Source organism: Ctenopharyngodon idella, chromosome 4 (genome assembly GCF_019924925.1).
Source record: "Ctenopharyngodon idella isolate HZGC_01 chromosome 4, HZGC01, whole genome shotgun sequence".
NCBI lineage: Eukaryota > Metazoa > Chordata > Actinopteri > Cypriniformes > Xenocyprididae > Ctenopharyngodon > Ctenopharyngodon idella.
In genome coordinates, this window is record NC_067223.1 from 22,397,598 (window position 1) to 22,423,943 (window position 26,346).

Here is a 26,346-nt window from a genome sequence, read left to right on the forward strand (position 1 = left end):
CCAGAAGTCCAGAGTTTTGTGATCTTAAAGAGCGTGATGAATTTTAGGGCAATAGAAGATCGGTTAAATACACAGGAGCTAAACCATTCAGGGCCTTAGAGGTCAGTAGCAATACTTTATAATTGATACAGAACTTAAAGGGTTAGTTCACCCAAAAATGCAAATTTTTTCATTAATTTCTCACCCTCATGTTGTTCCACACCCGTAAGACCTTCGTTCATCTTTGGAACACAAATAAAGATATTTTTGATAACATCCGATGGCTCAGTGAGGTCTGCATTGAAAGCTAATTCAATGCAAAATTCAATGAAAGCTAATAGTTAATTTACACTTTCAAACGCCCAGAAAGGTACTAAAGTTATATTTAAAACAGTTCATGTGACTACAATGGCTCAACTTTAATGTTATGAAGTGACAAGAATACTTTGTGCATCAAAAAAACAAAATAACAACTTTATTCAACAATATCTAGTGATGGGCGATTTCAAAACACTGCTTCATGAAGCTTTACAAATCTTTTGTTTTGAATCAGTGGTTCAGAACGCCAAAGTCACTTGATTTCAGTAAACAAAGCTTTGTTACGTCATAAGTGTTTTGAAATTTCAATGGTTCACATGACTTTGGCAGTTTGATACGCACTCCGAACCATTGATTACCACTGATTTAATTTAGCCTATTTTTCTCTTTGATATTTTTTTACAGTCTTGACAGTATCATAAAACAAATAACAAATAAAAATCTTGTATAGACAACATTTTGTATTTGTTATCCTCAGTCACTCTCTCTCTCATTTGTTTTCTGAAAAAAATGACACCTTGCACTTGAAGATAGCACATTGTGTGAGAATTTCAAAATAAAAAAAAAAACATAATATATGAAAACGGGCTATTTTAGCTTCAGGTTCTAAAGGGTTAAAGGGAGTTTAATTGTGAGATTCTGGAAACGATCTAAATTTAGCAGGACCTGTCGGGTCGGGAAGAAAATCATTATAAGCTGATAGTGGGTGGGGCTATTTATTTAGAATAATGGAACAAAAATACCCCCATATAAGACCACCGGTGCCGAGAGATGGTGCCGCTGACAGTACTATCTGCAGTGGAAAAGCACACAGAGAAAAGTGAAGTGAGTAGAGTCGAGGTGAGTTGTTGCAGTACTGTGGAAAAGTAGCTTAATACAACAGTCCTGCAATAAATTCCTGCTACTACACATTTTTTCCCCCCAGACTTTTAGAGAGGTGTTGATTCACTAGACGCTGTAAATTTTACTGTTGTTGAACTGTACTGCAATAAAGATGGGTGTTGCTGTTAAGTAGCCGACCCTCAGTGAAATAGGGTGGACAAAAACAATAGGAAAGCCTTTTAGCATATCACTATAATTCAACAGCAACACTATGTACATTTAGCGAAAATGATTATGCAGTTAAATCAACATATCTTTAAAATAATCAAAACATTATCACCTTCATGAAGGAGGACTTATTCCAGGTCTGTTTGTTTAGACTGCATTAGTTTTTACTAAGTGTATCTAATATCAACATTGTAGTTTAAGTATGAAGTGGTCATTTACATACCTCTGCAATGATACTTGACAAGGTCAAGGCTGTTTTGTCAACATTTTGCCTTTTCAAGGATTCAGGAATGCTCTTAATTTTCCTGAAAGTTTTCAGTATTTGCAGATACCAGTGTGTAACCTGCTCTGAGTTGTTGTTTGATAACTGTATAACATTATGGAGTCCATACACATTGTTAGTGTCATAATTGTTCGCTACTAGTTGTTCTTCTGAGCTCCTGCGTTAACGTGGACCTTTATAATCCGTTAGTAATCGGATTAAAACCTCAATTGGATTGAAAACCTTCATGTAAACACCTCTAACGATCCAACTGACCTTGATCCGAATTAAATTTATTGCTTTAAAACATTCTGGAACTCTTCTGGAGTCTAGCATAAATGTGTAAAGCCTAACACAATACATCTATATTCCAAACCACTTATCCTCTTTAGGGTTGCTGAAAAAACTATACAGTGAGAAATTACTGGATAATTTTTTGTGACTAAAAACCCCACTGAAATCATGAACAGAAAGTTGCACATTTTATTTATTTTGTTGGTCCACTCAACCTACCTAATGAAAAGAGGCTGCTCCCAATTTGTTTTGTTGAATTAGGCTTTATCATTTTTGGGTGACTGAAGAATCACATAAATGAAATGTCTTTTTTATTTCAATAATTAATTATGAAATAGTTAATAACAGCCCTACTGGGGGAAAAAAAAACAGCTCAAGATGGTGACAGGAATATGGTAGCTGGTCATGAGCTTGTACAAGCTATCAGCTGGTTATAACAGCTCCTGCTGGTGACCAGCTTGGACTAGCTACCATCTTAATCTTGGAAACTCGTGGTCTTTATAAAGCTTTTGACCACAAGTAGATGTTGGCAGCAAATGTCAACCAAAGCTGACTCACCTCCTTATGCTTAGGACATCTGACCAACACACACACCTGAACAACAACACCAACAACAATAATAATAAGTAGTAGTAGTAGTAGTAGTAGTAGTGGCATTGCGTTAATGTGCTGGGAAATATATCTAGTGACCAGCTTACCTTCTGTAGAGTACTCTCCAATGTCTTCACTGTCCGCCATGGCATTAAATCTACTGAAGAAAAGAGTGCAACTGTCAAGCTAAACACTAACCAGTTAGCCTTATCTTACTTGAGTAAGCAACTTTAAAGTTGCTGTCATGATAACTCTTAAGGTGATGATACACGAGGCAACTTTTTGAGCAATGTTGCTTGGGCACTTTCCCCATTGAGAATGAGCAACAAATTTATATCTGGATACTTTAGATCGGTCGTGGGCAATTTTTTGAGATCCTCCAATCAGAATACTAGCAGCCGATCACGTGACTGGCTTGGAGATTTCAGAAAAAATTCAAACAAGATGGCAGCCTCTCAGTGGCAGTAGAGCAAAGAAAAGGAGAGTGAACTTGTATCTTTTTAAGCTGGTAATGTGTCAAAACAAAACAGGCAATTTATCTCATTTAATGTTTAAAATACCAACAGGTGTCCAATTTAATGTGCGTTGGCTGTAATTTAGCCTTTGAATGTTTTCAGTTAAATACTAAAAAGATGCATTATGTTTAACGTCTGTAGTGGTATAGGCTGTAGGGCGTATGGCACGTGAATGTAGCTTTTGACGCGAATGACATGGGTTCGAATCCGCCTTTTGCCAAACTCGCTCTTCTCCCTTTTCTTATCACAAATCAAATCAGAAAGGCAATTATAGTCAATAAAAATGAAGAAAATATTTGAAAAGTTGAAATAAAGTGCCTAAAAAGTGTTTATAATAAGCTATTTATTGGGTTGGCAACAGATTTGCTGCTCTCTGATTAGTTGCTGCCAACTGTCCGTTCCCCTATATAGTTGCCCTGTGTCTCATCAGGTTGCAACATTGCCCAGCAACATTGCTCAAAAAGTTGCCACGTGTATCATCACCTTTAAAAGGATAGTTCACCCAAAAATGAACCTTATGGAGTCTGCATGTTGTGAAGATTGACTTTTACAACTGTGTTTGATTGCTCCAGACACTACACATGGGATAATTTTCATTTTGGGGTGAACTATCCCTTTAAGGTGATGATACACAGTAATTTTGTTCGGGCACTTTCCAATTGAGAGTGGACAACAAATTTCTGTCTGGATACTTTAGATTGAATTTGTTGCCCATTCTCAATAGGAAAGTGCCCAAGCAACATTGCTCAAAACGTTGCCCCATGTATCATCACCTTTAACCTAATTAAGGTAATTACACGTTTGTTAACATAGCTAGCTAGCCTACAAATAATTAGTCATTAAAACAATGTGGTACAACAAAAATTAAATAAAATATCATATAAAAACTAGTGTATTTTCAGCTGTTGCTAAAAGTAACATTTTTTAACACCATCCAACAGTACTTTAAGAAATGCTAAGGATAACAAACATTTTACTCACCGATTGTCGTCAACCAGCAGGGCCTCACAAACTGGTTCTGCTGCAATGACAAAACACAACTTACTTAGCTAACTTGTCTATCTTACTTTAAAAAATGACATATATATCATTTATGAGAATATTTTACGACATGCATTTTTCTCATCCAGTGAAATTACAGAGCACATAAAAGATGAAAAGTACAAGTTCTGTGAAGAAAACGTCTTACCTGCTTTCAACACTTCGATATCCCTGGGCCGGAGTATGGTGATCACGGCCTCATCACTGGCTCCTGGAATACTTGCTCTGACTAGAAGATCATTTCCCTCCTCTTTGTTTTCTTACCAACTTTCGTCCGCAAGTTTTAACCTACCCCATGAATCTGCGACTCACGCAGCAATGGAATTGTTTTTTTGGCATTTCCATAGTCCAGTTCAGAACTGCTAAATTAAATTAAACATAATGCCCACCAGGGGGCAAACAATTTCGTTTTTGTCGCATAACTTTTATTTCACTGACAAAAACTGTATATAAAAACTAGAATACCTCTACCACGATGATGAGAATTGAACACGATGACTGTGTAACCTTCCCTCGCACTTTGTAACAAATCTTACCCTCGTGGGTCAAAATGACCTGAAGCCCTTAAATTATTGTTTTGTTTTTTTTTGTCCAGCTTATTTCATTTCATTTTGATAATATTTTTTTTAACAATATCTAGTGATGGGAGATTTCAAAACACTGCTTTGAATCTTTTGTTCGAATCCGTGGTTTGGAGCGCCAAAGTCACATGATTTCAGCAGTTTGGTAGTTTGACACGCGATCCAAATCACTGATTCGAAACTAAAGATTCAAAGCAGTGTTTTGAAATCGGCCATCACTAGATATTGTTTTTTTGGCATGCAAAAAGTATTCTCATCACTTTATAATATTAAGGTAGAACCACTGTAGTCACATGAACTGTTTAAATATGTTTTATTACCTTTCTGGGTGTTTGAAAGTGTAAATTAAATTACTGTCTATGGAGGCCTCACTGAGCCATTGGATTTCATCAAAAATATCTTAATTTGTGTTCCGAAGATGAACAAAGGTCTTACGGGTATGGAACGACATGAGGGTGAGTAACATTTTTTTAAAAATGAGTTTCGGGTTAAAATGACCCGAGGGAAGGATGAAGGGTAATGAAGGGCAATTTACATAGCAACAGCAAACAAATTTCCTGAATAAAAGCCAAGAGAAAAATGTACCTAAACAATTAAAAGGTATAAAAAGTTTAAACCTAATTCCCACCAGGAAAATTACTTATTTTGAATTGGAATAATACAGTTTCAATTGGAGGAACTGTCTCTAAGTTAAAGCAGAATGTGGTAAACACCAATAAAAGCAGAGTTTATTATTTGACCATAAGTACTCAAAGATAACTTCACTTTGACTAAAAGCTATAAACAGACCAAAGCGACTTGGTTTAAACATGCTTTGTGCCTATTTATCATTTCTATAAATGAACCAGTGTAAGACACAGGTACTTCACTCATTCTGTATGTGAATGCAATATGCATATACTTATAATCAAGTACAGACATCACATGTCAAATGGCAAGATTCCACTTTCATGTAGAAGGTTTGTATGATGTATGAAATGAACCTTAAATAATTTCTGATCTTTAAGTAAAAGACAAAATGTTTGTAACCCTGCTGCTGCACGGTGTTGTATGCCCTCCAGTAATCGCTGAGAATTTGACTCCCAGTTCTTATGATGTGTAGCAGATGCCTTCTAGAACAGTGTTTGACCAACTTCAATACTGCTTTTTGACGTGTGGCCCTCACCTCCAGCATTCCAAAGACTCATGAATGTTTTCTTCTCCAGGTTCTCCCAAATCGTCCATGGTTGTACAATAAATAGTCAAAGCAAAATGATACAGTCATGTTATTATTCATTACCTGAAGAACATGACATAAAAAAGATATTTTTATCTTGCTTGTCAATATCATCTGTACCTTTTTTTGGTGGTGGAATTTGCTTTCATCAATGAAAACAGAATCGTGTCTACCACCAATTCTCATCTTTTTTCTCCTCTTAAGTCATTGAATGGGAGTGATGCAGCAGTGACAAAGAGTATCATATACTTTTTTAATTGATGCACTACTTCCACAAACCCCTTCCTCAATCATGTCCAGATGTCTTTTTCCTTGAGCAAAACTGACAATTCAAAATGAATGGTGTTAAACAATACATGAGATAGCCAAAAAAAAAAAAAAAATAGAGCTACATTATACAGTGTATCCAGAATAAAAAATATTTCTTGAATTTGCCATGTGTCAGAGGTTTGTGAGACACACTAAGCTAAAAACTAAAATAGGTTGTTTGCACATGACATTATTGCTGTGGCACGAAATGTGGCTGGAGGGCAGGAAGTGATTTCTTTATGTAGGAATCGCTATCAGAAACTCAAAATTCCTATGTTTTGCATCGTTTATAGTTCCTCAAATCGATCAAACCGAAAGCATTTATTGTGTGATGGAAATTTTGAACTAATTAATAATGAACTAACATTTCTTTTCTTCTACAGGCCTAATAAGCTAACTTTGAAATAGAGAAATAGTCACTAGGACTGAGTGTTGTAACAAGAGGAAAAATTCTGCTGTGCTGGCTAGACAGCATCCTTCTAAGGATAAAAAATAGTCTTTGAAAAATTGTTTTAACCTACTGAGTAATCTGAACTATTAACCCGGTGATATTTTTTGATGATCTTGTGATTCAGTTGTTCTAATCTAAATTTACTCCGCCAGTAAGCGGGACAGAGGAACTGAGATGTTTTTCTTAAACCTGAACCAATCATATTGAGACTGATGATAATGAGTAATAGATCATGCCATACTGACTGTGAAATGTACCTGAAATCCTATAAAACCTGCTGTATTTCTTTGTTCGGAGAGAGATTCTCTGGGATTGATGGGAACTCTCCTGGCCATGATTAAAGCTTTGAAGGACAAAAACTGGAGTCTCTGGTTATTGCTGCAGCAAGTCAGGTTAGGGAACACTAGGTTTTTGAGGGTCAAGACATTGACCGAGATATTATTGAGTGTTGATTAGGAGACGCTCCGAAAGATCAGGAAATTTATTGAGTGTCGATTAGGAGACGCTCGGGTGTCGATTAGGAGACGCCCCAGGAACAGGTTACTTAAGTCAGGTGCGTCTTGGAAAATCAACCACAATTGTTTACGTAACTTTTATCATTTTTCAACTTTAAAAGTTGTCGCCTTTAATGGCGTTTTGCATCTGCTGATACTGAAATGAAAATGGATACCTGATAGCCTTTTTTTGTTTTTGACTTGGTTAAATATTCACATTCTTCATGGTATCGTATTTTATCCCACTGCATTTGGTGTTTTCACTTCAGTTTTGTAGAATTCCGTTCACAATGTTGATCTGGTTACCGTGAGATCAGTGTCACGCGCTGCTGCTTCAGCCATCATATGGTAGAAAATGTCCAAATAAATAAATGTGTTCAACAAGCTGACAGAAGTCGATCCATTTCTTTGTTGGAAGGGAGTAAATGTAACTGTAGTTTCAATGTTGTTTTTGTAAATATTCACTTTCTCATATGACCACGGAGGAGAATCGGAGGGGCATTCAGCGGACAGACACTGACACATTATATTTTTTTGTATTTATTTCAACAAATGACAACCAAAATCAAACCCATAGAAGCTCGTGAACAGTTTTGGCTGCGTGCAAGTTACGCTCATTCACAAGCCGAGTGAGAGTCATTCTCGCAAATGTAATGTTAATTATTAAACAAACAAAATACAAAACTTTCAAAAACACTCAGCTATGTGATTATTTTATTGAGTGATAGGCAGTGGGTTTAATCCGTGACATTATTAGATTTGCTATACGGTGTCTTCCTGTCACCTCCTCAACCTGCTTCTCTAGTGTTTTTTTTTTCATGTAGAAAATGTGAAAATTGTATTATCCCGTCCAGTTTTTTCCCTGAACGATGATGTGAATTCCTATTGCAATTCTCTATTCAGCATGAATGACCTACAATGTCGACGGTTTTCACAATCACGACAGAAAATCAACATATTTCCCTAAACTCACTAGCAGAAAGGCAGTGCAATATAAACAAACCAGACTAGAACTGAACACGGCATGATGGCAGCTTCACATTCTCTATATCTAGTGCCTCGATGGCAGACAAGTCTTTCAATTCAGTAGAAACTTCGCTCCTCTTCATAACATGAGGATCACGTCCAACATATGTGGTGATTTTAGACTTTTTTTGTCAGAACATGACAAACACTTGCCAAACAGTTGAACATTTCACTAATCTGACATAAAACATTTTTTTTTTAAATTATTTACACTTTATAAACAAAATAAATATCTTTAAAAAATAGTTTCATAATTCCTGAATGTTCTTATGTGTCATATTGTTTCAAAACGTGAAACAAGTTTGTGTTGCCTGACTTTGGCACGTATCTTCATCACAGTTTGCAGTTCAGACTGCAATATTAATAATATTACATGTTTTGTCTCTTAGAAATGCACAGTTGACAGTAGCTTGATTTGGAATGCAGATGTAAATTTGTTAACAAAAACTGTAACTGTTACTGTGACTGTTCGAAGACTAATCGTAATCCATATAACATGCATAAGGTCAAAACAACAGGGTAATCAATCCAGATAATAATAAAAGTTACAAGGCACAGGCAAACAGGGTAATCCAGGGAGACAGAAGAACAAGACCATGACAATGAAACCAGAGATAGCGTTCCAAAATGCAGTGTAATAACATACAGCAAGACTTCGCAAAGAATGACTGAATACACAGGGTTTACATAGAAACATAAATGAGATAATCATACAAAGATGGAAGCAATCAGCACATGATGAGTCCAGGCAATACAGGTGCTGGTCATATAATTAGAATATCATCAAAAAGTTGATTTATTTCACTAATTCCATTCAAAAAGTGAAACTTGTATATTATATTCATTTATTACACACAGACTGATATATTTCAAATGTTTATTTCTTTTAATTTTGATGATTATAACTGACAACTAAGGAAAATCCCAAATTCAGTATCTCAGAAAATTAGAATATTACTTAAGACCAATACAAAGAAAGGATTTTTAGAAATCTTGGCCAACTGAAAAGTATGAACATGAAAAGTATGAGCATGTACAGCACTCAATACTTAGTTGGGGCTTCTTTTGCCTGAATTACTGCAGCAATGCGGCGTGGCATGGAGTCGATCAGTCTGTGGCACTGCTCAGGTGTTATAAGAGCCCAGGTTGCTCTGATAGTGGCCTTCAGCTCTTCTGCATTGTTGGGTCTGGCATATCGCATCTTCCTCTTCACAATACCCCATATTTTTTCTATGGGGTTAAGGTCAGGTGAGTTTGCTGGCCAATTAAGAACAGGAATACCATGGTCCTTAAACCAGGTACTGGTAGCTTTGGCACTGTGTACAGGTGCCAAGTCCTGTTGGAAAATGAAATCTGCATCTCTATAAAGTTGGTCAGCAGCAGGAAGCATGAAGTGCTCTAAAACTTCCTGGTATACGGCTGCGTTGACCTTGGACCTCAGAAAACACAGTGGACCAACACCAACAGATGACATGGTACCCCAAACCATCACTGACTGTGGAAACTTTACACTGGACCTCAAGCAATGTGGATTGTGTGCCTATCCTCTCTTCCTCCAGACTCTGGGACCCTGATTTCCAAAGGAAATGCAAAACTTACTTTCATCAGAGAACATAACTTTGGACCACTCAGCAGCAGTCCAGTCCTTTTTGTCTTTAGCCCAGGCGAGATGCTTCTGACGCTGTCTGTTGTTCAAGAGTGGCTTGACACAAGGAATGCCACAGCTGAAACCCATGTCTTGCATACGTCTGTGCGTAGTGGTTCTTGAAGCACTGACTCCAGCTGCAGTCCACTCTTTGTGAATCTCCCCCACATTTTTGAATGGGTTTTGTTTCACAATCCTCTCCAGGGTGCGGTTATCCCTATTGCTTGTACACTTTTTTCTACCACATCTTTTCCTTCCCTTCGCCTCTCTATTAATGTGCTTGGACACAGAGCTCTGTGAACAGCCAGCCTCTTTTGTAACGACCTTTTGTGTCTTGCCCTCCTTGTGCAAGGTGTCAATGGTCGTCTTTTGGACAACTGTCAAGTCAACAGTCTTCCCCATGATTGTGTAGCCTACAGAACTAGACTGAGAGACCATTTAAAGGCCTTTGCAGGTGTTTTGAGTTAATTAGCTGATTAGAGTGTGGCACCAGGTGTCTTCAATATTGAATCTTTTCACAATATTCTAATTTTCTGAGATACTGAATTTGGGATTTTCCTTAGTTGTCAGTTATAATCATCAAAATCAAAAGAAATAAACATCTGAAATATATCAGTCTGTGTGTAATGAATGAATATAATATACAAGTTTCACTTTTTGAATGGAATCAGTGAAATAAATCAACTTTTTGATGATATTCTAATTATATGACCAGCACCTGTAAGTCATGGGAAATGCAGTTCAAAATGTGATAAAGACAGGAGGAGTGCCCTCTGGTGGCTTTCATAGGCACACCGGCTGGCAGGCGTGACCGCAACATCTGTAAAAATTGTAACCTCATTTTTATAGGGTAAAACTTAAATATTCTGACAGTTTGAGTTTGGACTCTACTTTTATTCAAATCATCCATAGTATCATATATTTAGATTGTGATACAATCATAGGGAAACCCTGGTAAAATTTAACTATATGGTTTATATGGTATTTGTTAAGAAAAATACATTTAGTATAAAATACAAATGCTATAGCTTAACAACAAAATACTTTCTGCCACATTACCATTGTGCAGTTAGTGTTACTTCAGATTTGTATATTTATTTTGTAGATTGAAAAGCCTTTTAACTGTATTGTTCATGGCACAATGTTTCCACCGACAGTGCTGTTGATAATGTCATTGTTGTTTTATCTGGCTTTAAACTAGTTTAAAACACAGAGACATTCATGTTCTTTGAAGCTTCTCACTGGATCTCACAGCGCTGTTTAGTGGTCGCATGATCAAGACCGATCAGCGAGTGAAAGCATCCACAGCACTGCACTGTACTGTAATTCTGGACACAGTTTTCAGTCCTGCAGTACCAGTGTAGTATTTAAGATACAGATATACTGAACATTTAAGGGTGTTGTCTTGCTTCTCTGTAACATATTCTTAGAGTTTGTGTCTGAGACTGATTAAACACAATGTGTGGGAACACACATGAAAACTAAAAGCTTAGCAGCAATGAGGCAGGAATGAGGAAGCTGCTTTATAGACACACCTGTTTTACACACATCACTCAAGCACGGAAACAGGAAACACATGAGTTCAGAGAAATTGAAACTGAAGTGTAGTTGAGCTGTTGTGTGTTTGTGTCTCTGTGTTCATGCAGTAAAATGGCAGAAGCCAGAATATCTCAGGACGAGTTCATGTGTTCAGTGTGTCTGGATCTCCTGAAGGATCCAGTGACCACTTCTTGTGGACACAGTTACTGTAAGATCTGTATTACAGGCTGCTGGGATCAGGAGGATCAGATGAGAGCCTACAGCTGCCCTCAGTGCAGACAGACCTTCAGTCCAAGACCTGCTTTAGCTAAAAACACCATTCTGGCTGAAATGGTGGAGAAACTGAAGAAGATTAATCTTCCTGCTGACTGTTACGCTGGAGCTGGAGATGTGCAGTGTGACGTCTGTACTGGAAGAAAACACAAAGCCGTCAAGTCCTGTCTGGTGTGTCTGAACTCTTACTGTCAGAATCACCTTGAACAACATGAGAGTTGGTTTAAAGGAAAGAGACACAATCTGACTGAAGCCACTGGACGACTGCAGGAGATGATCTGCCCGAAACACAACAAGATCCTTGAGGTTTTCTGCCGCACTGATCAGAAGTGTATATGTCTGCTGTGTACGATGTATGAACATAAAAACCACGACACTGTATCAGCTGCAGCACAGAGGACTGAGAAACAGGTATGAACTTTAAAGAGGTCCCATTATGCTCATTTACAGGTTATAAATTGTTTATGGGGTCTACTGGAATACATTTACATCATTTAATGTCTGTTTTCACCCTCTCTGTCTGAACACTGTTTTAGTTTCAGTTTCTTTAAAACCTGCCTTCCAAAAATCACAGTCTGTTCTGATTGGTCAGCCGGCCCCAGTCTGTTGTGATTGGTCTACTGCTTAGAGTGTGTGTCAGAAAAGTAACGCGCTTTACCATAACCAGCGATGGGGAGGTGGAGGGATACTGGATGAACTGTCGCTGGGACGGCACAATGACTGCTGCTTATATACGGTTACGAACTTTAAAGTTCAAGGGGTTAGAACATAACATTTAGTTGTTAATATTGCTGTGATCGTGGAGGCAGTAGAAAAGACCAGGCACGAAAAGCATTCAAGCCAACTGAATAATTTATTTTCTTAAAGCCGAAGCTACTAAACAGTGTATGTGAGCTATTTACAATGCATTTTAGAAAACAAAATAAAGAAATACAAAAAACTAATGAGGAAATAGAAAGATGGTGGCACCAAATTAAAGAAATAAATAAAACAAAATAGTTCATAAACTAAATCACCAAAACCCTCTAACCTTACTAACCAAAGAAAATTGTGAAAAACAAACCCGAAATCTTTGGCGCATACAACGCCACAAATAATTTACACTAAATACCAAACAAAATTACAAGGAAGGTGCTCACCCCTTAACTGATGTGTCTAACATTTGATAACTGCGGGTAATATGTATATTGCGAGACCTGCTTACCTGTTCTCTTTTTCCCCAAAAATAAAGAACAATTATCAACTCTTATCAACTCTCAGCATAGAGTCTGAATAGTACAAAATCAAGTGTTGGGTTCACACAATCACAACGAAAGGATACAAATTCTACACACAGGTTACAAACGCAAAACACCTGAACACACACACTGAGCCACTCAGCGCGACACGCCGAGACACCTTTAACCAGCAGGGCGGCACGGGATAGACTGCAGAGATGACACCTGTAATGATGATTGACAGCTGCCTCCTCCATTCAGCAGATACCTGAGAGCAAATTGGTAAAGACAGAAAAGGAAAGAAATCCAAAACACACACAGCACCTAACATATACGCTCACAATAATGATTGACAGGACTGAATGATTAGGCTACTCCCGACCCTGCTGAAAAAACCAGCATATGCTGGTTAAGGTAGGTTTTGGAGCTGGTATGCTGGTTTGAGCTGGTTTATGCTGGTCCTATACTAGTCTTATGCTGTTCTTATGCTGGTCCTATGCTGGTCCTAAGTTGGTTCATGGTGGTCTTGAGCTGGTCCTATGCTGGTCCATGCTGGTCCTGGACCAGCTTAGGACCAGCATAAGAACAGCATAAGACTAGCATAGGACCAGCATAAACCAGCATACCAGCTCCAAAACCTACCTTAACCAGCATATGCTGTTTTTTTCAGCAGGGGAACCTACGTTTGTAACTTCATTTATAACATTTGAACTGCATGGTTCAGAAAGCAGTCATTATAAAAATGGTAAGAACAAAATAAAAGATTGAGGTTGTATACTGCTGAGGAATAGTGTTAAAAGTACATTTTAACCATCAAGTTAATCTGCATTAGGAAGGCCGAAAAAAGGGTTTAGATTCGGGGTGGTAAAAACAGTGGGTCTCATTCACTAAGCATGCGTATCCATGAAGCTGTGCGTGAAATCTGCGTACAAACGTTTCCATGAACAAATCACGATTCTTCAATAAACTTCGTTATAAAATTTATTCTAAATTACGAAAAATGTAGGAATATCTGAAACCACTGACCAGCATAATAGAGCAGTCATCAGGGCAGCATAAAATGACCAGCATAAAATGAGCAGTCATCAGGGTCATTGCGAACAAATTACCTTTTTTTCCTGCCGGTGCAACTAAATTTTGTTAGAGGTCACACCGGTGCCACCACCACGTTGCCGAACTGATGAGAGCTGCTATTTCTGTTGCATATGAAAAATGGCATCAAATGCAGCGAGAGCTCAGAACAGGAGTTTACAGGCCGATCTCGATCACGTGACACCATTTCTACACAGCGTTTGAGTTCACAACAGTATTAATAACATCACCATGGATTTAATGCAGTAACACTAACTGTAACTATGGTATTGTGGCAGAAATAGTCGAATGTTTTTATATGATTCATTTCAGGGTTCATACAATTTTTTGAGAGTAAAATTCAAGCACTTTTCAAGGATTTTCAAGTGCTTTACACAACTTTTTCCAGCACCTCAAAGCTCTAAATGTGAACAATTGCATTGCAGGTCAATTTAAGGTGTGCCCTTAAATTTTCTGCTTCTGCTCCTAAAATTTTCAGTAAGGGGCTACAGTGCTCCTAGTAAAAAAGTTAGTCTGGAACCCTGGTCATCATTTACTCATGTTATTCACGTTACTTTTTTTTTTTTTGAAGAACACAAAAGAAGGTATTTTAAGGAATGTCTCATCTGTCCGTGTAATGAGAGTCAATAGGGCCCAAAAGATTCAATCTTCAAAAAGGACAATAAGTTAGCATAAAAGAAATCCATACAACCCTAAGAGAGGTGATCTTGGAGTAATCTTGGAATACTTAAACAGTATGCGACAAAAGTACGAATTCACAGTAGAGCAGGCAAAAAGTACCCGGATGACCTACTACTTCCGGCGAGATTCTGAAGTGTGCATACGGGAGAGGATTTGTGAATGGCAGTGAAACGATGCAACTGACACTGTTAGGTCACATGATAATGACAACATGGTGAAATAATTACATATTCAAAATAAGTATCTACTCAAGAGATTATGCGATTTTGGATGCACTGTAACGCTGAATCCCAAATGGCACACTTCTATGCACTTTCGGTCTTTTGGACTTACAATGGCTGTCGCGAATGCGTGTCCGAGATCATAGGGTGTCCCATTTGTAAATTTTAGGCTTCAGAAGTGTGCTCACGAGCGCCTCCTTTGCGGCCGATATGCGCCCTCGATGCGCACTTTTGCTGAACCCACACTAGTACGGGCTCTGCGGCAGACTTCTTCCCGACAGTCAAAGCGGCGTTACGTCACAAAAGTAGGGACTCGTAGGAAGACCGTGAGTGTTTAGGGTGCCATTTGGGATTCAGCCATAGTCTTCTGAATCAATAAGAAAAATCAAATATGGTGGCATGTTTAGTCATGTGACATGCATGAGCCAGTGAGGTTTTCTGTTATTGATGCATCACCATATTTGATTTGGGCTCTAGAAACAGAGGCTTTCTTTAGAAAATCTTTTTATATGTTCTGCAAGAGAAAATCATACAAGTTTGGAAAGACATGAGGATGAGTAAACAATTAAAGAATTTAAATCTCTGGGTGAACTATCCCTATAAAACTAGGCTTTGATGAAATAATGCTGACACTTACACTATATTGCCAAAAGTTTTGGGACGCCTGCGTTTATGTGCACATGAACTTTAATGACATCCCATTCTTAAGCCGTAGGGTTCAATATGGAGTTGGCTCACCCTTTGCAGCTATAACAGCTTCAACTCTTCTGGGAAGGCTTTCCACAAGGTTTAGGAGTGTGTTTATGGGAATTTTTTACCATTCTTCTAGAAGCGCATTTGTGAGGTCAGGCAGTGATGTTGGTGAGAAGGCCTGGCTCGCAGTCTCCGCTCTAATTCATCCCAAAGGTGTTCTATGGGGTTGAGGTTAGGACTCTGTGCAGGCCAGTCAAGTTCCTCCACACCAAACTCGCTCATCCATGTCTTTATGGACCTTGCTTTGTGCACTGGTGCGCAGTCATGTTGGAACAGGAAGGGGACATCCCCAAACTGTCCCCACAAAGTTGGGAGCATGAAATTGTCCAAAATGTCTTGGTATGCTGAAGCATTAAGAGTTCCTTTCACAGGAACTAAGGGGCCAAGCCCAACCCCTGAAAAACAACCCCACACCATAATCCCCCCTCCACCAAACTTTACACTTGGCACAATGCAGTCAGGCAAGTACCGTTCTCCTGGCAACCGCCAAACCCAGACTCGTCCACGGGATTGCCAGACAGAGAAGCGTGATGTGTCACTCCAGAGAACACGTCTCCACTGCTCTAGAGTCCAGTGGCGGCATCTGACGCTTTGCATTGCACTTGGTGATGTAAGGCTTGGATGCAGCTGCTCGGCTATGGAAACCCATTCCATGAAGCTCTCTACACATTGTTCTTGAGCTAATCTGAAGGCCACATGAAGTTTGGAGGTCTGTAGCTATTGACTCTGCAGAAAGTTGGCAACTTCTGCGCACTGCATGCACTGACCGCGCTCTGTGATTTTACGTGGCCTACCACTTGGCCTACCACTTACCACTTTATGTGGCTGAGTTGCTGTTGTTCCCAATTGCTTCCACTTTGTTATGATACCACTAACAGTTGACCATGGAATATTTAGTAGTGAGGAAATTCCACGAATGGACTTATTGCACAGGTGGCAACCTATCACGGTGCCACGCTTGAATTCACTGAGCTCCTGAGAGTGACTCATTCTTTCACAAATGTTTGTAGAAGTGGTCTGCATGCCTAGGTGCTTGATTTATACACCTGTGGCCATGGAAGTGATTAGAACACCTGAATTCAATGATTTGGAGGGGTGTCCCAATACTTTTGGCAATATAGTCTATGACTGAACCTATAACCTTACCGTACAAGATCTTTAATCAGTGATACAAGCACTTCACTGATATTGGATTCATATCTGTTTACTTGATGATTTATGTGATGTTTCTCCTTTTATTGGTTTGTGCTACAGAAGGAGCTGAAGAAGACGCAGAGGTGGTTCCAGCAGAGGATCCAGCAGAGAGAGAAAGATCTTCAGCAGCTGAGAGAGGCTGTGGAGTCTCATAAGGTGAGTCTGGAGAAGAAGATAAGTTTGAGAAGTCTCAGTCAGGACTCACTGTGTGATTGTGATGTGTGTCCTAACAGCGCTCTGCACAGACAGCAGTGAAGGACAGTGAGAGGATCTTCACTGAGCTCATCTGCTCCATTGAGAGAAGCCGCTCTGAGGCCACACAGTGGATCAGAGATCAGGAAAAGACAGCAGTGAGTCGAGATGAAGGACGACTGAAGCGACTGGAGCAGGAGATCAATGATCTAAGGAGGAGAGACGCTGAGCTGGAGCAGCTTTCACACACACAGGATCACATCCATTTCCTGCAGGTAACAGAGATCTACAGGATCATAGTGGACTTGAGTGAGAGACTCAAACATTTCATGAGAGCAGAATGAGCCGTTGACTGAAGTGTTGATCTGTGTGTTCGTCCTCCTTTTACTTGCTTTTTTTTTTTTTTTTTACTAGAAATTCTTAGTTTTATCAAAATAGGATCTTCAAACCTGCTGAAACCTTTTATAATAATTTTCATTTACACATGAATGAATTTGACAGTGAAGTCTTCAGACAGGAAGTGAGGCTGTATATTAGCATCACTTCAGTGTATTTAAATCACAAAACCTGGCCTTGGAATTGTGTCCTAACTGCTATAAGTTATAAATAATGGTCTATCTACTCAGTGCCTTTGAACTGAATTTCTTGATCAAATCTACTCAACTCTGCCATGTGATGCCATTGATGCACTCGACCTGTTAAATTTATGTTATTGCCAGATGTATGATCATCCAATTGATTCTATAGAAAGTTCACATTATTGTACAGGTGCATCTCAAAAAATTAGAATGTCATGGAATAGTTCATTTATTTTAGTAATTCAACTCAAATTACGGAACTCGTGTTGACTGAAGTACTTTAAGTCTTTGGTTCTTTTAATTGTGATGATTTTAGCTCACATTTAACAAAAACCTACCAATTCACTATCTTAACAAATTAGAATACTTCATAAGACCAATAAAAAAAAAAACATTTTTAGTGAATTGTTGGCCTTCTAGAAAGTATGTTCATTTACTGTATATGTACTCAATACTTGGTAGGGGCTCCTTTTGCTTTAATTACTGCCTCAATTTGGCTTGGCATGGAGGCGATCAGTCTGTGGCACTGCTGAGGTGGTATGGAAGCCCAGGTTTCTTTGACAGTGGCTTTCAGCTCATCTGCATTGTTGGGTCTGGTGTCTCTCATCTTCCTCTTGACAAAACCCCATAGATTCTCTATGGGGTTCAGGTCTGGTGAGTTTGATGGCCAGTCAAGCACAGTAACACCATGGTCATTGAACCAGCTTTTGGTACCTTTGGCAGTGTGGGCAGGTGCCAAGTCCTGCTGAAAAGTGAAATCAGCATCTACATAAAGCTTGTTAGCAGAGGGAAGCATGAAGTGCTCTAAAATTTCCTGGTAGATGCCTGCGTTGACTGTGGACTTCAGAAAACACAGTGGACCAACACCAGCAGATGACATGGCAGCCCAAATCATCACTGACTGTGGAAACTTCACACTGGACTTCAAGCAACATGGTTTCTGTGCCTCTCCACTCTTCCTCCAGACTCTGGGACCTTCATTTCCAAATGAAATGTGAAATTTACTTTCATCTGAAAAGAGGACTTTGGACCACTGAGCAACAGTAAGACGCTTCTGACGTTGTCTTTGGTTCAGAAGTGTCTTGGTATGTGGAATGTGACAGTTGTAGTCCATTTCCTGAAGACGTCTGTGTGTGGTGGCTCTTGATGCACTGACTCCAGCTTCAGTCCACTCCTTTTGAAGCTCTCCTAAGTTCTTTTAATTGGCTTCGCCTGACAATCTTCTCAAGCCTGCGGTCATTCCTTTCACTTGTACACCTTTTCCTACCACACTTTTTCCTTCCAGTCAACTTTCCATGAATATGCTTTGGCACAGCACTCTGCGAACTCTTTCAGCAATGACCCTCTGTGGCTTACCCTCATTGTAGAGGGTCTTGATGATCGTCTTCTGGACAACTGTCAAGTCAGCAGACTTCCCCATGACTGCTGTTGGGATTACTGACCTAAACCCAGTATTTATACCCTGAGAATGTAAATTTAATAGAAATTAAAATTAAATATTCTAATAATTTGAGATACTGATTTTTTGATTTTGATATGCAGCAAGCTGTAATCATCAAAATGAAAACAAAAAAGTCTGGAAATATTTTACTTTGTCTAATAAATCTATAATATATTTAAGACTTACTTTTTGAATTAAATTACAGAAAAAAATACCTTTTTCATGATATTCTAATTTATTGAGATGCACCTGTAAGTGTCAAACGCTAGAACTTACAGCTCTAACATGATATAATGAACATGAGAAGAATGAATCTGATGCTGTGAAAGTGCTGGATTGAGGAGAGTTACTAAAGATCAACAAGAGCTGCTCAAATCTGACAGTAGTGCAGGTTATTGTCTGAAGTGTGGAGGTGATGAGCTTTGATTTCTGTTTTCTGTAGAGTTTCCAGTCTCTCTCAGCTCCTCCTGAATCTACAGACGTAAATGACGATCCCTACAGTTCTCTCTCCTCTTTTGATGTTAGAGAATCTGTCCATCAGCTGAGAGACAAACTGGAGGATTTCTGCAAAGAGGAGTTCAAGAAGATCTCTGACAGAGGTAAAGTCCTGGGGCCTCATTTATCAACATTGTGTAGAAAAGGTTCTATATTTTGTCCTACGAATAAAATTTAGAATGTGTCTAAGTACAAAAAAATCTGTATTTATCAAATGTGCGCACGCTGTTCTTACGCACATGAGTAAGCAATCATTGTTGATAAATCCCACGTGCGTAAGTACAATGCTCGTTCACTTTCATGGTCATTAGCTTTCGGAAACGCCTCCAATGAACCATATATGGTGGCAACGCTTCCCTTTAAAAATCATGTGATTGTGTTTTTCACACCTACTTAGAAGCCACTCTGTGCTCTCGCCAAGCAGATCAGCACGATCTTGGAATATGCGCTCTTGGCGGAGCGCATTGTTTGCCAAGTCTTCCAATAATGCAAGATAAGCCATTGCACTTGTCACATTTGTCACAGCTGTCTTTTATAGGGTTTGACACCAATTACGCATCGTGTTTAAAACTAGAGAAATGATAAATTGAGTGTTTTATAATTAAAGGAAACACAGGATATATGTGGATTGCTTAATGCTTACTGTGACACTTAAATGTTTTTTATGTGTAGTGTCACTATTCTACCACTAGATTCTCTGCGTAAGCATGCTCGGAGGTGTGCTTATATTTACACACATTTCTACATATAAGTACAAGTTGGTAAAAATCACACTTTGCGTGAAACTGTTCTTATGCACTCATTACACACATATCTGTACGTACGCACTGTTGATAATTGAGGCCCCTGGAGATTAATCTGCTCTCAGAAATGATCCTCCATCATCTCATATCATGTAGAAGATCATATTAGAAATGTCTTAGAAACGGATGCAGGGATCATTTTCTCTTGACATGATAATCACACTCTTCATGTCTGTTGATTTCCACAGTCACTTTCACCATCAGAACCAGGAACAACTTCCTACAATGTAAGTCACTAAGAAAACAAGCAGAAAACTTCAAAGTGTGTTCATGTTCTTCTGTACAATGCTTTTGTCTTGTTGTCAGTAGCACAATCTTGCGGATCAAGTGCGTCAGAAATTGAATGTAGCATCTGTTCACTGTTGTCGATTTGGCATCCAGTGTAGACAGAATCACTGATTATAATGGGTTGTATGTGCTTTTGACGCGACATGTAGCGCTGTTCACGTCTGGTGTTGACAGTGTGACGTGCCAGTTTACACCAATGTTACTAGAATAGATGGTGTATCGTTTCCATAGCAACGACTATTTACTTAAGTGTTTCTGTCAGCTTTCTGTAGCGCAGCTGCCGAACGTCCAGTGAAAACAACTTCTGCATTTAGCATTCAGACACAATATAACACAGTATGTTTTTTTTCTTGTTTTCTGTTGGAAAAATTCATATGAATGCTTCTTGTTTGCCGATTGGCTGCAGTTTGTGATAATCTATGTAATTAAGGTTTCAGTGACAAATTTCTGAAGCATTTATTTAAAGGTGCAACATGTAAGATTTTTGAAGTAAAATATCCAAAAACCACTAGGCCAGTGTTATATATTTTGTTCACTTGAGTACTTACAATATCCCAAATGTTTGCATTTATAAATCGTGAGAAAATTGCAATTTTAACCAAGGCTCTGGGACATGTGAGGAATCGCCTGTCAATAGCGTCATACCCGCGTTACCCTCGGTTTCTGGTTTTATTTTGTAGAAACCATGGAAACACCAAAGACGCTTTAACACTCAGGGGTCGGCTGGTCGCGCCGGCGATACCACCTTGCTTTTTTCTTATCAGTATGAAAGAGACTCAAAATACTCCATCAGTTTTGCACATACAATTAAGAGTTATACACCATTTTAATCTGCGAAATATCTTCTTTTATTTGTGTACACTCAGAGTAAAAACAAAATGTTGTGCTTTTTGCAAAATAAAGAAAACTAACTTGATGCGTGATCTTTCGTCTCCCTCTGAACAAAGTCCAATCTGATAGCTCTCAGAAAATGAACTGTAACTTAGTGAATACTAATGACACAAAAATGAGACTTATGTCCAAAGAAACATTGAAATGTCAGGTTTTAAATCGTGTATGTCAAATCGAAAACAAAAATTTTCTGTTTATGTAATCTGAATGAAAAGAGACACATGTCAGACATCCGTGAGTCAGCTCATTACCCACTAATGCGGCCACGCCCACGGAGCGAGCGCTCTATTCAGACGCAAATTCTGAGGCAATACATGTATACATCATCGGAATCGTGTATTTATTATCTTCAAAAGTGTTTATCTGCATGTTATAGCCATGGTTAGCGATCTCTGGAAGCCTCTGTTCCTGGAATGTCACATGGTATGCCTGTTCTTCACTGAGTCATTTGTGGACTAAATGTGCACAGAGCGCCTTCAATAAATATACTGAATAAATATTACTCCTCTGTATAGAAAATTGACAAACATATGAGAATCCATCAATATTTCTCCAAATGTGCATGCTTTTAAGCTAAAAGCCCTGATGGATGTTGTCTTGTCAAAGGTGACGACTCCGTTTTTCATATTCATAACTCCTGACGCATAGGCTATTAACAAATTACGGTCACTATAAGAGTAAAACAGAGGTCAAAATGTGAAGCTTGAGTCTTAGATCTTTTTAATGATGTATAGTTTGTCAACTGCACATTAACAAAGTATATTAAAATAGAAAACCATTATTTGGTTAGAGACTTGAGACTTCTTTTAAGAACATTGTAATAGTAATGCGTCCATTCTTTTGACTGGTACTGTAATTTTAAACTATAATGTGCCTATACAAAATTTTCTTCACATGTGCAGTAATACGTGCATGCATGAGATCACAAAAATCATGTTTTTTTTGGTCAAGAGTGGACATTAATACTGTTATCAGCATGATCACAGAGGGTTTTTTCGCATAGCCTACCTGACTGAAAGGGCTCTTAATGCGGGACATAATGCAGGTCATTATACGGGTCTTTGTATTCTCAGGTGTGAATCACAGCATTATTCATGAACACATACTGTGTTTCTTGTCAAAAAGTGTCTTACAAAATTTATATCAATATATTGTTTTATATGAACGAGTAGGCAGGATAACTTTTACATCATTTTGAAGCAAAAACTCTAGTCTACAACCTCCAATACCCAGAAGTCTTGTGAACACATATATAATATTAGTTTTGTGGCCTTATTTCAGTGACTTAAGTTTTTTGTTTTTTCAATAACCCATAAACGTTATTCCTTCAAAAATACAAACATGTACATACATGTTGCTCACATATTATGGTAGCCAAGTTTGTGCTGAATACAGTGTAATGACACCTTTTCCATTAATACGTTTATGAACAACTGAAAAAAGCATGTCAAAACTTCTCCAGGGCCCCAAAAATCCTCAGACCCCAGAGGGTTAATATTCATTTTAATAGACAAGGGAACAACTGTTTTGATACATTTATAAACAGAAAACTAATTGTTGTTATATAGCTCAACACGTTTAGTCTTATTGTTTAAATATAATTTTCTTGATTTTTTGCGAGTACCATGCTTTTACCATGCCTCAGAGAAAAACACTATTTTGTCAAGTAGCTAACATAGCATAATCAGATGCAGCTTTATTTTTAGTAACAGTAATGCAGCATTTTTTCCATCATACAATACGTTTTAAAATTAATTGCATGCCATTCATCAACACAAGCCATCCAGCATTTAATATATTCTAAAATCGATCTAGCTTACTGCAGTGTGTCTCAAACAAGTGTCTCACAGCAGCCACCAAGCAAACACACAGAGAAACATTATAACATAATTTTCAACACACTCAAATGTATCTAATATGATAAACAGAGCTGTGTTACCTCATAATCATGACCGGAAAAGCGGAAGCAGCGCCGGCGACTGTGTCATAATAAAAGGGAACCTCTTTCCACCATTTCTCTATTCACGCGTCCTATAAGCCCCCTCGATGCGCCAACCATACTAGGAGCCCCGTCAGTCGTGATGCTGGCCAGCTTAGACCAGTCTAGATCCAACTCTCCCATCGTTTGGCACACTTTACCAAAAATATCCTTCCCTGTCGTTGTACCTTTGAGACTTTGTAGGGCTGCCAGCTCCTTGGACACTTCAAAGTTTGCGCTAACTCCGCGAAGAAAAATTAGATTTCAGATTGCAGATTGCAGATTGTATTCTTTGAACACAGACACTGTTTCTTGACAGATGAGACAAACAGCCGTTTCTTTGCACTGAACAAAAAAATAATCACTCGTCCACTTCTGGTTAAATACCCTGCATTCTGAATCAACTTTTCTCTTTCCCAACCGTTTGGCCATTTTGTTGTCTCTTTGAATTTTCTTGCTGGCTCGTGCGTACTTGCTCGATCACGATGAATCGTTATTGAATGTGCGATACTATTGGTGGGTGAATCTAACAAATAATTAGGCTATGCTATGTTAATATTTAGTTAATAAGCCAACCTTTACAATCAAATACAGATATGATTAAAATTTTAAAATTAAATTTTCAAAATATGTCTCAGAGGGCTGGTCCAAATGTGGGGGCGGGCTGTATTCGGATTCATAATTCCTGATTCTGATCAGATCAGATTCATAATTCTGTTTTATCTCCATCAGATTCCCATCAGCTCAATCTGGATCTGAACACAATGAATGAACGCCTCCATCTGTCTGAGAGGAACAGAGTGATTACTCGCACCGGCATTCTCGAAGACCAGTGGTATCCTGATCATCCAGACAGATTTGATCATCCTCAGGTGTTGTGTAGAAAAAGAGTGTGTGGACGCTGTTACTGGGAGATTGAGTGGAGTGGTGATGTGTCTATATCAGTGTCATATAAGAGCATCAGCAGGAAGGGACGGGGTGGTGAGTCTTTGTTTGGATGTAATGTTCAGTCCTGGAGTTTGCAATGCTCTTCCTCCAGTTACTCAATCTATCACAATAGCAAAGAGACTAAACTCCCTGTAGAGCCCATCAGCAGTAGAATAGGAGTGTATGTGGATCACAGTGCAGGAACTCTGTCCTTCTACAGCATCTCTGGAGACACAATGAGCCTCATCCACAGAGTCCAGACCACATTCACTCAACCGCTCTATCCTGGGTTTACTGTTTATAGAAGATCATCAGTGAAACTGTGTTGATGAATCAGAATAGACTGTAGAGAGATTCTACCCATAATGCTTTGAGCTCATGATGAATCAGTAACAGTGAGATGTTATAGAGTCTCTTATTTTCTCTTCATTACATTAATACTACAGCTGAACTTCTGTCAGTGAAATAACAGGTCAGAATAAATGTGTGTAATGAATCCTCATATAGACAGTGAGATCAGTGTGTGTGTGTGTGTGTGTGTGAGTCATGATGAGTGACGGTGTGTATCTGTGCTTTTCTCAAGCTCTGTTTGTGTTGATGGAACTCACAGTCATTCAGTTCTTATTGTAGTGTCACTTAAATCATTTTTATTATTACTATTACAATTATATTCAGTTGAAATGATCACACACAGGATTCATTAAAATGTATCATTCAATAAAAAATTAGAGTTTTTGTAAAATTGATAAATGTCAATGTATTAATAAATGTAAAATATATCAATCCAGATCATGTGATCATACTGTAAACTCCTGATCAGTGAAAGTATGAGCACAATTATTATAATCTAATCCAGTTTACTTTAAATAAACCTCCTCCTGAACAGGATTCACAGATCTGATGCTCTGAACAACTCTGAGAAAAGATCAAACAAGGATTGAATCAAATCATCATCAGTTCAATCCAGATAACTCAGAAATATATTAGGTATGTGTTAAGAAGAAAGTGTTTTGTTCCCTTTCTTGTTGTTGTCTTTTTTCTTAATCTGTTGTAGTCACGTACACCTTTAAGGAGTATCTTGTCATTTCCTATAAGAGCCACACTGTTCTGTTCATGCCTATAATTATATTATAATTCATACTCCTTAATGCTTCTGTAAAATAGATGAGTCATACATGCATTTAGCTTTCCTTTGTTTTAAGTTGGCCTAGATTCTGCTATATATAAGTTACAGTGAGCTCTGACTTTGACTTTGAGTGAACAGCACTTCTCGTGTTCGTGTCATTCTTTGTCCCCGGTAACAGTGTTCTGCTCTGCATTATATTGATTAAGTATCGGAGGTCCATAATTTTATCTAACAGTATGAAAGAAGGAAAACTGTAAGCTGAACTCTGAAATCAGTCCAGATGAATCACATCATTACTGTAAATGTCAGAATTGTTGGAGTTTCTTTGTTCAGTGGTTCATGCTGCTTGTCCTGATCTAGAAAGTATCCTGACATGATAAAACCATGTTTTTCTACATGAACTGTAGTAATACCATGCTCTGAATTCATCATGTAGTGTTTTGTGAATAATGTCAGTGTTTTCTTACTATATCTGTCATGTGATCGTCCCGCTGCTGCTCTCAGTGCTGTAATGAACAAATAATCCAATATATTAATATACTTCACTTTCATCAGAGCAAAGAGAGTCAATGATGAAGTGTAATGTTTCAGTAGAGGATGTCAAACACTGTGATCTATATGATGACCTTTGACCTTCCTGAAAGATGAGCCAGTCTTACTTGATTATGACCTCTGTCAGTATTTCTACATGTTAAAGAATCCTACTGTTCCTGAAAAACTTCTGATCTGTTGTATTCGTCCTATTGTGTGTAATTTGCTTCTTTGTTCTTATTGTTAACAACAAAAATTAAATAGCCAAAATATCTTTATTGTGAGATATTGTTACTGTTATCGTTATTTGAATTAAAATGTATTATATCTTGAAATAAGATTTTGGTCATTTCA

At 38.3% G+C, this 26,346-nt stretch overlaps 3 protein-coding genes across 3 annotated transcripts in view; all 3 read left to right on the forward strand.

The window, feature by feature from the left end:
• LOC127511452 (uncharacterized) overlaps positions 1 to 26,346 on the forward strand; it is a 332,174-nt gene that overhangs the window by 124,681 nt on the left and 181,147 nt on the right. The window lies entirely within an intron of this gene.
• LOC127511103 (gastrula zinc finger protein XlCGF57.1-like) overlaps positions 1 to 26,346 on the forward strand; it is a 125,721-nt gene that overhangs the window by 20,332 nt on the left and 79,043 nt on the right. The window lies entirely within an intron of this gene.
• On the forward strand, positions 11,376 to 26,330 carry LOC127511147 (tripartite motif-containing protein 16-like). The gene is made up of 6 exons (XM_051891758.1): positions 11,376 to 11,995; positions 16,803 to 16,898; positions 16,976 to 17,209; positions 19,396 to 19,552; positions 20,440 to 20,478; positions 24,141 to 26,330. The coding sequence occupies exons 1-6, from the start codon at positions 11,423 to 11,425 to the stop codon at positions 24,662 to 24,664; spliced, it is 1,623 nt and encodes a 540-aa protein (XP_051747718.1). The 5' UTR covers positions 11,376 to 11,422; the 3' UTR covers positions 24,665 to 26,330.

What these genes read in the sequence shown, in the direction of transcription:
- LOC127511147 (XM_051891758.1), top strand. Translation starts at nt 11,423, where the DNA reads ATGGCAGAAGCCAGAATATCTCAGGACGAGTTCATGTGTTCAGTGTGT. An exon ending in AGGCTGTGGAGTCTCATAAG is followed by an intron (nt 16,899 to 16,975) that starts GTGAGTCTGGAG and finishes GTGTCCTAACAG; the next exon opens with CGCTCTGCACAGACAGCAGT. An exon ending in CAGGAACAACTTCCTACAAT is followed by an intron (nt 20,479 to 24,140) that starts GTAAGTCACTAA and finishes TATCTCCATCAG; the next exon opens with ATTCCCATCAGCTCAATCTG.